Below are 10,496 nucleotides of genomic sequence, written 5' to 3'. Positions count from 1 at the left end.
CCACCAGGAGGTGACACCCTTTGCTACCTTCGTGAGGCTGAAGTTTCTTTAGACAGTACAACAGTAATGTTGATTACAATTATGCTAATTGTAGCTCTAATGATTCACTGTTTCAAGCACTGTTCTCATGTTTTACCAGAATTATTACATCCTGAATCCTCCTCATACAACCCTATGAGTTAGTTAATAGTCTTATCCCCTTTTTACAGATGAAGAAACTGGGGACCAGGGAGGTGAACTGACTTGCCCAAGGTCACTGAGTTACACAGTGTTAGGGGTGGGATTTGAAAACCAGGCAGTCTAGCTTCGGAGCTGTGTCTTTCATTCTCAGCACACAGGGCACCTGCCATGTTCCAGGCTTACAGGGAGCTCCTTATTGTAAGATGGCGGAGGGCAAGCACAGATGCCTGGACCATCAGTGTCCCAAAGCCCCTGGGAAATCTTGGTGCCCATCCCCCAGACACACAGAGGAGGGCACTATGTGCACCCCAGCCTGGCCCAGCTGCTTCCTCAGCAGTGACCTTGCCCCAGACACGGCCAGATGTCTTGCCTTCATGCACCTGGTCTGCTTAGCTTGTCTTTTGCTCCCCAGTGGATCCACATTCTAGCAGGACAAGTCCTACATCTTATTAACCTCTTCATCCCCTATGTCTTGCTTGAGGTCTGGCATGAAGCAGCCACTGACCTCTTGAAGAATAAATGAATGAATGAATCTAAATGGCCAGCCCCTGAGCAGACTTAATGAGTAAATATAATGTCTTGCATGGGTTCGAGCCCTGCTCTGGGAAGATTCCACATGCCACGGAGCAACTAAGCCCGTGCGCCATAAAAAAAATATATATATATAATGTCTTGACCCAGGAACTGTATAACAAGGCCACTGTACAAATCAAGTATTTATTGAGCATCTGCTGTATGCCCAAAAGAAACCCCATCAGAAGGGGCTAGTGTTTTATTTCATGTGCATTAAACATGTACAGGTTACAAGAGCTGGTGCAGTATAGAATATAAACATGGAAGCCCTGAGTCTTACCAACCTCCATTCACATCTTCACTCCATCACTTTCTGACTTTGTGACCTCAGCCACATTCCTCTTTGTGCCTCAGTTGCCTCTTCTGTCAAGGGGAACAAATAAGAACTTCTCCCTCCTGAGGGTTGAATCTCTCAGCACAATAACCTGGCCCAGGGGAAAATGCTTACTGAGTTGTTCCTGCTGCTGGTCTGCCGGCACAGGTGGTGGTTACAGCTTCAGGGGCTCCAGAGAGAATTCTCCCTCATTGGTGCTCGAAGGAGAGGGTCAAAGCCATTTCTAAGACTTTCATTTAACTCATCGGCCTCCTGGAGCCCCAGCTTCTCAGCACCTGGAAAAACCATCTGCAGCAGCCCTGTTTCGGTCCTCACCAAGCCTTGTGAGAACGAGGCCAGGATAGATTTCAGGTTCATTTCCTTTCTGCTTCCATACCTTTGCTTATGCCGATTTCTCTGCCCACAACATCAACCCTTCTCCACAGTCCCCAGTGTCATTTTATCTATCCGTTCTTCAAGCCCAGCACAGTCATTTTTAGCAGACCACTGCCAAACAGTGGGAAGCTATGCAGTCATGAACAAGGAACATGACCAATCCGTTCTTACACTGAAAGATGTCAAAGACATATTGTTGCTAAAAATGCAAGTTGCATAAAATAATATACATGAGAGCTTCTCCCACTTCGATGTGCCCAGGAACCTCCGGGAGCTCTTGATTCTCGTTAAATGCAGGTTGTGACCCAGCAGGTCACGAGTGAAGCCTGAGTCTGCATCTCTGACAAGCTCGGGGTGATGCCCAGGCTGCTGGTCTGGCATGGATGCTACAGCAGTACAGGGTTTATAGTATGATCCCATTTCTGTAAAAATGAAATGAAACAGAATGAATATATATGGGATAAGCCAGAGAATAAACTCTAAACTAAAAATGATTGTTATCTCTGGGTGGGAGGATGACCGGAACCTTTCAAATACTGTGTAAAGTCTGATTTTTACACTGTTTCCCTATCGTAATTAGGAAAAACAACTGAGCCATGATGGCGCCCCTCTAGGCAGATATCTGTAACCTGCACCTTCTTTCCAAATTCATGACTCCAACCCAGGCTTCATTTCTGCGCTCTCTGGTTCTCAGAGCATAATAACGGGATGGCTTGGAGCAGCTGCACAGGATGTGCGTTTTGTGTGGCTGATGTTCCAGCTGTCTGGAAGGCTGTGGTCATCAGCATCCTCAAAGCAACGGTTTAATAAGGGTCTCCTGACCGCCAGGCCGGGGCCATGCCTTTCACAGGCATTCCAATCTATGAGGGTGAGTCAAAAATTGTCCGCACTCCTGTTACATTAAAACCTCTGTTGGACTCAACTGTCTTATCAGCGCTTTCCGTTCAAGGCTACTCTCTCCCCAGTCACTGCTGTGCAGGTGTGAACGTGTTACATCAGTTCATTTGTAATTGCGGTGTGAGCAAAAATGGATGCCCCACTTGCGATCTGCACGAAAGAGGAGCAGCGTGCAGTGATTCACTTTTTGCGGTCTGAGGGTGTACCTGGTGCGGTTATTTATCAAAGACTTTGTGCGCAGTATGGAGAAAGCATTTTGTCAAGAAAAGGTGTGTATGAGTGGATAGAGAAGTTCAAGGAAGGTCGCACAAGTGTTAGCCATCAAGAAGGAGCCATGTGAAAACGTGAAGACAGCAGTGCATTCATGGCTCACAGCTCAGCCTAAAACATTTTTTAATGAGGGAATATGAAAGCTTGTTGACAGATAGACAAAGTGTATTGAAAAGCAAGGAGATTATGTCAAAAAATGATGTATTTGTCTTTTCTAAAAGTTAATTACAATAAATTCTACAGCCAGAGTGCGGATAATTTTTGACTCACCCACGTATCATTATCCCCATTAATCCAGATGAGACCACTGAGGCTCAAAGATGTGGAGGGACCTGGATCACACAGCTCGCCTAAGACCCAGGCCAGGCTCCTGGGATGGGATCTACTTATTCCCCTCTGCCTGCCTGGAAAATTCCTCCCCTAGATGTCCACATTGGGTTACTCCCTCACTTCCTTCAAGTCTCTGCTCAAATTTTTACCTTACCAGAGCCCTCCTCTGACCACTTTATACAAAATAGCAACACTACCCCTGCCTCCAACTTCCCCAGCTTTCTTGCTTTCTAAAGCACTCATCACTATCTGGCAGTCATATTCATTGGCTTATTTGTGCTGCATCCTTCTTTTTTCACTAGACTATAAGCCACATGTGGGTAAGGGCTTTGTCCATCTTGCTCACTGCTTTATCTCTGGGGTCTATCATAGTTCCTGGCTTAATGAACATGCATTAAAGGGGTGAATGCATGACAGTCTCTGATTCATAGGCCACTAATCTCCCAGCAGTGCCCCCACTCTGTTCACAGACTGATCCCCAGTAGCACAGGGTAGGCTGGCCTCTCTTTCCTTGTGGGGAGTCCAAATGAGGTTGCTTAAATGCAGAGGCAGATGGCTAGGCCTGGAACCACCTGGTCTCTCCATGTGAAAAGGATAAATAGGGTAGGTAGGGTTTCAGGAGTCCTGGATTCGAACCACATTGCTTTACCACCACCCTGATGGTTTGGGGAAAAGACTGTCACTTTCCAGGACAAGAAGTTCCAACTGTCCCAAGAAGGCCCTTCCAAGTGTCAGGGCCTTTGTACTTGCCGTGCATTTGGCCTGGCTGGCTCCCTCTGATCATTTAGGTCTCTTCTCAAATGTCACCTCCTCAGAGAACCCCCCTAACCTCCCAGGCTAAAGAGGACTCTTTGTACCCACACAGGTACCTCTCTTCACACCCCATGTTTATTTCTCCCATCACCATTAGTACAAACTATTTTCACTTTTACTGTTTCATTTATCTGTTTATTCATTTACTGTCTGTCTCCACTGTAAGATATGTGAGGGTAGAGACCTAGTCTGTCTTGTTTACTGCTGTATCTCCAGCGCCTAGAATAGGGTCTGGCTTATAATAGGTGCTCAGTAAATATTTGTTGAATTAATGTTCTATATCTTCTCCTTCTAGAAATAGGGAAACTTAAGCCCAAAGGCGGGAAATTTAGTGTCACAACCTAAAGTAGAAGGCAGTGAGGCCAAGTGGAACTGAAGGTCAGGAGGCCATGTCTCCAAGCCTCAGTTTCCTCATCTGTAAGATGCGGACGGGCGGCCATGACCACTATCCGAGGGGCCTGGTACTAAGGGTACCTAGTACCTAGGAGACCTTGCCCATTTCCAGGAATGATGTCAGCGGTGCAGCATCTACGCCTCCCCCAAACACGGCTCGAACGCCCCAAAAGCCGCAGAAGGAGAAAACTACAGTCCCCATAGTGCCACGGGAGCGCCTGCGCATGGGTGCCGGCCCGCAGCTCTGCGGGCGCCTCCTAGCGGCATCCTGGCTCAGCGCTCCTCTCTGATCCGCGAGGGGCGGGGGGCCAGCGGCGCTGGCAGTCTGAGCGCGCGGCTTGCAGCGTCTCAGCCGAAGCCGGGAGCCCAAGCGGCAGCCGGATCGCAGCCCGCGGGGCCAGCCGCAGCCATGGGCAACCGTGGCATGGAAGATCTCATCCCGCTGGTCAACCGGCTGCAGGATGCCTTCTCCGCCATCGGCCAGAACGCGGACCTCGACCTGCCGCAGATCGCCGTGGTGGGCGGCCAGAGCGCCGGCAAGAGCTCGGTGCTCGAGAATTTCGTAGGCAGGTAGGAGCGGCGCGCCCCTGAACGCGGACTCCCCCCGCCCGGATCCTCCCCGGGCCTCGCCACCCGGCCCCGACGACGCCGCGACCTCGCAGCCCCCGGCGCTGCACCGCGGACGGCGTGCCCCCCACCTCCAGCCAGAAGGAGGCGGCCCACCCGCTCCTCGAGAGCCCCTCAGGGGCGCAGCGCCCCCCGCTTGTCTGCAAACGTCAAGCCAGAGGCCACGGGATCACGCCCCCCTCCTCCGCCCCATCCTCTGGGGAAGACAGCGAGACCCTGGCAAAGGGCCGTCCCCCCAACCCCCCATGGATGGATACTGAGGGGCCTGCATTACTCAGCTCCTCCCTTCGGCTCTGGGGGGTCTCTTGAAGCGGACAGCACCCCTGGGGCAGTGCCCCCACCCCCAGGCTCCATGGAGGACAGCTCCCTCCTCCCATGGGAATTCCTGGACCGTGGTTGCGGACCACCCCCCACCCCCATAGCCCCTGGGAGAGGACATAGCCCCGTGGGTATGGGGACCAGACACAGCCTCCCCCCCCACTCCCGCCCCCAGTCACACACACACCTCTGCGGCTCCGGCCGCCATCCGTGCGCAGCGCGGAAGAGGGGGAGGCGCGGGTAGCAGGATGAGGAAGAGGAGGGGGGTTGGAGGAGAAACCGCTTCTGATCCTTTACTGAGCAGCCGGCCCCTTGCCCTGCCGCCGCCCCTGGGTGGGGGGCGCCTGTCAATGTCGTTCTCCCCTTGGCCTGGCAGAGGAATTGTAATGGAGGGAGAAGGCGGTGGAGGGCAGAGATGACTAAGACAGGGAGGCAGGATGGCGGGGAGTGGGGGGAGCCATTTGCACAACCTAATCCCCCTCCTGCCTCTGATCCCACAAGGCGCTGGGAGGGCCAGGTGGCAAGGAGTCTGGGGCAACCACAAAGACAAAGCGTCCTGGGTTTAGGGAGGCAGGCAGGGTCGTGACCCCCCAGCCCCACCTCCCCCAAGAAAGGGGAGGCAGAGATGGCTTTTCGGGTGCGGCGAAGGAAAGAGAGAGGACGGCTCTTTCCCGGTGCTGGAGGCGGAGTGGGGGCTGAGCAGACTGAGGGAGGAGGCAGGAGAAGTGATACTGACCTCCCCCTCTGTCATCTCCCTCCCTCACCTTCTTCAGAAACCCTAGCTTTCTGCCAATGACCTTCATGGCTAAAGAAGCAAATGACATGTGGGAGAGGGAGGTAGGCAGAGGCTTCCCCCCTCAGAGGGACAGCAGTTCTGGGAAGAGACATCCTGGGTCCAAACCAAGTTCTGCTGTGAAACCTTGGGGGAGTCACTGTCCTGTCTGAGCCTCAGTTTCTCCATCTCTAATATGGGTGGTTGGACTGGAGGGCTGTTCCTGTCCCACAAATGACTTGGGAAGCCCCAGGGGTGTCAACCCCAGGGGTGAGAGAGAAGGATCCTGTCTGGAGCGATGTAACTGTGGGACATTGGAAAGCCACCATGGGGGTGGCCAGGCCCACCTGGTCAGCAGAGGGGGACGCCGTCTGTCTCCCAGTAATGGGCTCCCAAAGAACCCCCCTCCTGCGCACGTGACCCCCCCAGAGCTGCAGAGATATAGGCAAGAGACACACAGATGGTCCCCGTCTCTATGGTCTGGCAGTCAGAGTGAGGGGGTGGGAGGACCCTGGAGACAATAAAGCCCTGAGGCCTTCGTGCTTTATATGGTCCTTGTGAACATCCAGCATACAAGCCATAGGCCTGCCTTTCATCCACTGGACATCTGCTGAACGCCTGCTCTGTGCCTGCGGCGTGCTCTGGGCAGGGGCACAGAGGGGAAGGTGACCTCAGCTCCCATCGGCTGGGCCCTTCCCGTGTGCCCCGCGCCACACTATATGGGATGGGTCACAACAGCTCTGTAAGGCAGGTACCATGATGCCCATCCTGCAGGTGAGAAAAGTGAGATACTGAGGTTAGAGGCCATGTCCAAGGTCACAGGGCCAAGAAGGATAGCATCTATTAGACTCCAATCTGGAGCCTGCACAGTCTCTAAGAGCTCAGCTCTGCACTAGGACAGGGACATGCGGGGGTGTGCGGACCCCCATTTTCCTCATCTGAGGGATGGGCACACTCACAGCTGCTGCCCTGCCTTCCTGAGACGGTGGCCGCGGGGCTCCAGTGAGTTTGTGGGTGTAAGAGCCCCCTTTTGCAAACACATGGGAGGGAGGTGTTGCTCATCAGTTAGGTTAGGGGCCTGTGTGTGCCAGGACAGACCTGGCCCCCCCACCCCCGAGTTCACTGTCCAGCGGCGAGAGAGGTGCCAGTAAGTAGACAGTAGACAGCACAGCAGGCCAGCCTGGTCGCAGCTGACTTCGTCAACTGTTTGCTTGTCAAGCGGTGGAGTGAGAAGTGGATTCTGCCCCAGGAGGCCCGGGCCCTGTTGCTGCCCCCCACAACCCGATACCCTTTGACTGCAGCCCTGCAGAAGGATGCATGGGGTGTCCAGATGCAGGCCTGGGGCAGAGCAGAGGGGCTGAGCCTGAGGCAGAGGAGAGAGCAGGGAAACATTATTTGATCCTCATGAAAGCCAGTGAGGAGGCCAGGACTGGAGTGCAAGCGGGAAACTGAGGTTCACTGGGGCCCCCAGCCAGCCCTGCCTGCTCCATCATGGGTCCCAACCTCTCTACCTAGGGCTGGGTCTCCAGACCCATGAGCATGGTAACAGCGGCTCTGCCTCCTGGGGCTTCCCGGGAATCAAACCCCCATGGAGAGGAACTGGAAAATACATCAGAGGAAGCAGTGGCTGTTCTGGGCACCCAGGAGGACCCTGTTGTCAGCTCTGTAATGGAGGTGGCCCAAACAGCTGCCCAGGACCCTGCTAGGGCGGATCTGGGTCTATGCTATCTCTTCGTCCCCCTTTTACAGAAGGGAAAACTAAGGCTGGCTCATGCAGTGATTTAGCAGATATACGTGAAAAAGAAAACTGGGGGATGTGGTCAGTGCTGGGAGGTAAAAGGGCCACTTTCCATTGGGAGGGCAGAGAAGGTCTCTAGGAGGCGGTGGCATCTGATTTGAGAACTAAGGGATGAGAAGCCATGTGACTACCTGGGGAGAGTGCTCTAGGCTGAGGGAACAGCAAATGCAAAGGCCCTGGGGCAGTAACGAATTCGGTGTGTTTGAAGATCAGAAAGGACGCACTTGGGCTGGTGTTTGGTGAGCAAGGTGGACGTGGCATCAGAGAGTAGACAGGGGCGAGATTTACAAAGTCCCCAGGTAATGCTGAGGAGCTGGGTTTGTTTTCATTTTTACCAGAGCTTTTAAGTAGTGGCGTGACTTGAGCTGATTCCAGAAAGTGTGTGACAGGTGAGGAGGCTGCTATGGTGGGCAAAGGTGACAGGGCCTGCACCAGGGCTTTAGCAGAGAGAGGAGAATGGTGGCGTTCAGGATGTATGCTGGAGGAAGGTCCCACAAAACCTGCTGTAGATGGGATGTGGAAGGTGAGGAAAGAACACGGGATGACTTCATCACCTTTGCCCCTGGGTGGGTGTTGGCACCACTAATGGAGTTAATGGAGTACGGGAGGAGCAGGTTGCGGGGGCAGGGGGGTGGGGAGTAGTAAAATCAGGAGTTTGGTTTTGAACTCTCTGAGTCTGAGATGTCAGGTGGGCAGTGTGGTGATGCGAGCCGGAAGCTCAAGGAGAAGGCGGGCTGGAAATATAAATTTGGAAGAGATGGGATGTAAACCTGTGAGCGTAGATGAGATCATCTTGGGGGTGCAGACAGAGGAGCGTGCGTGGGCCCCAGGACACTCCAGCATTTTGTGAGCAGATGTCTGGTACCTTAACTTTCCCTTTGTCTGCCCCCAGCTGTGTGCCCCCTCCCCACGATACCCATTCAGCACCAAGTCGGATGTCCTGGGACAGGCTTCCAGGCTCTGGCGCCCCTGGCCTTGCTTGCTCTGGTGCCCAAGCACACTGACAATTGGGCAGCGCCTACCTTCCCTCCCGCTTGGCCCCTGGGGAGGCCAAGGCCAATGGGAGTGTAGAGGGGCTGAGCGCTCAGGTGCTGGAATCAGACCTGGGTTTATAGCTTACCTCTGCCACTTACAAGCTGGGCAACCTTGGGCGTGTTTCTTAAATTCTGCTCAGCTGCTATTTCCTCATCTGTAAAATGGGGATAAGAATAGCACCTCCCTCATGGGATTGTGGCAAGTGTTGACATCATGCCCATGAGAGGACGCACCCATTCTGTTCCTGCCTGGGCACAGGTACCAGCTGGGGGGAGGGCCAGGGTGGGGTAGGGTGGGGGAATCGCCGCTAACCAGGGTGGCACAGGGAGCCTGGTGAGCGAGCCTGTGCCCAGAGTGCAAGGGGCAGCCTGGGGGGTAGGGTTTTGGGTTACCTTGGTTACTCTGCCTACCCCTGCTTAGGCTCCCTGCATCCTATCAATCCCCTTGTCCCTTCCTCTGCATTCTCGTCGCAGCACCGACTTGTGCCCGTCTCTGGCCTCTGAGAGTCCCTCTCTTTGTCAGACCCATCCCCTGCCACTGGGGACAGCCCACTCCCCACTACTAAGATCTGTCTCTTCCTCAGAACACTTTGGGCTACATTTTAGTGGTCCCATTTCTCAGATTTGGAGACTGAGGTCAAAGAGGATTAGGGGATAATTGAGACATGGAAAGTAGAAAGTCACTGACTGGAGAGGGCAGAGGCAACTGACATCTCCTTGGCACTTGCAGCACGCCAGGCCCTGAGGATACAGCTGTGAACAAGCTAGACCCATCCCTGTTCTCAGGGGGCTCATAGCTGAGTGGGACAGACAGAGCCTACATCACACAAAGAGCTCTTTGGTTGTGTGTTTGAAGAAGGGTACCAGGAGCCCCGATATTGAAGGGAGGGGAGTCGTCAGGGGGCCGGGGAAGGCATTTGAGCATTTAAGTCTGGGCCTGAGCAAAAATAGGACTTGGTCAGGCAAAGGAGTGAACACACTCCAGATGCAGGGTCCCACCTGAGCAAAGGCCCGAAGTGGGAGGGAGCCCAGTGGGTCTGAGAACCCAGACGAAGGGTCACAATGAGACCAGGAGGATCAGGGAGGCGCTGCCAGCCCGTCAGCCACCCCCACCCAGGGAGCCCCCCACCCAGGGAGCCCCCCACCCGGGGAGCCGCGATGCTGCGGGGCGGCCACTCTGCTCCCGGCTCTCCCTGCCCGGAGCGCGCACCTGCCACGCGCACAGCCAGACCCGCGTGCCCATCCCCGCCAGAGGACGTCTTCCCCAAACCCCCTCCCCACCCAGTGGCCCCAAGGAGCTGGGAATGAAAGGTGACTCTGGCAGAAGGCATCCGATCCCGGCGCCAGGAGAATCGAGTTTCCCAGGCCTCGGCTGGGGTCGGAGGGTCGGAACCTGGGGGAGGGGACGCAGGCAGACGGGGGCGGAGGGGCCGGGCGGGAGCTGAGGCGGCCAGTCACGGACATGGTGTTATCAGGCCGGGAACAAGAGCAGAAGTGGAGCCCACGTGCCGTATGTCTAAGTATTCCAGTTATAAACCAAGCTAAGGAATTGCTAAATACAATATATTCTGCCCTCCCACCTTGACAAACACACCTTCAAAGCAACCTGGCAGGCTGGTGTTGAAATTAGAATTTCAGACTCCTCCGAGTTCTGTGATGGGGTGGGAAGCGTCTCAGGCTGCCCTCATATTCCAGTTCCATCTGCATCCCCAGAAAGTATCCCCTTTAGCCCCGGGGTTGCCTCCCCTCAGGGAGGGCAGCCCTAGGGGATGGGGTGGGGGA

The 10,496-nt window shown here is 54.6% G+C and overlaps 1 protein-coding gene across 8 annotated transcripts in view; it reads left to right on the top strand.

Moving 5' to 3' along the window:
- The first annotated feature begins 4,513 nt into the window (after positions 1-4,513).
- DNM1 (dynamin 1) overlaps positions 4,514-10,496 on the top strand; it is a 43,182-nt gene continuing 37,199 nt past the window's right edge. For all 8 annotated transcript variants that reach the window (XM_057722333.1, XM_057722328.1, XM_057722330.1 and 5 more), the window contains exon 1: positions 4,514-4,735. In XM_057722333.1, coding sequence (XP_057578316.1) covers positions 4,575-4,735 — 161 coding nt within the window. In that variant the 5' untranslated portion in view covers positions 4,514-4,574. The remainder of the gene's footprint in view (positions 4,736-10,496) is intronic.

Source organism: Hippopotamus amphibius, chromosome 2 (genome assembly GCF_030028045.1).
Source record: "Hippopotamus amphibius kiboko isolate mHipAmp2 chromosome 2, mHipAmp2.hap2, whole genome shotgun sequence".
NCBI lineage: Eukaryota > Metazoa > Chordata > Mammalia > Artiodactyla > Hippopotamidae > Hippopotamus > Hippopotamus amphibius.
This window is presented reverse-complemented; position numbering and strand designations above follow the sequence as displayed.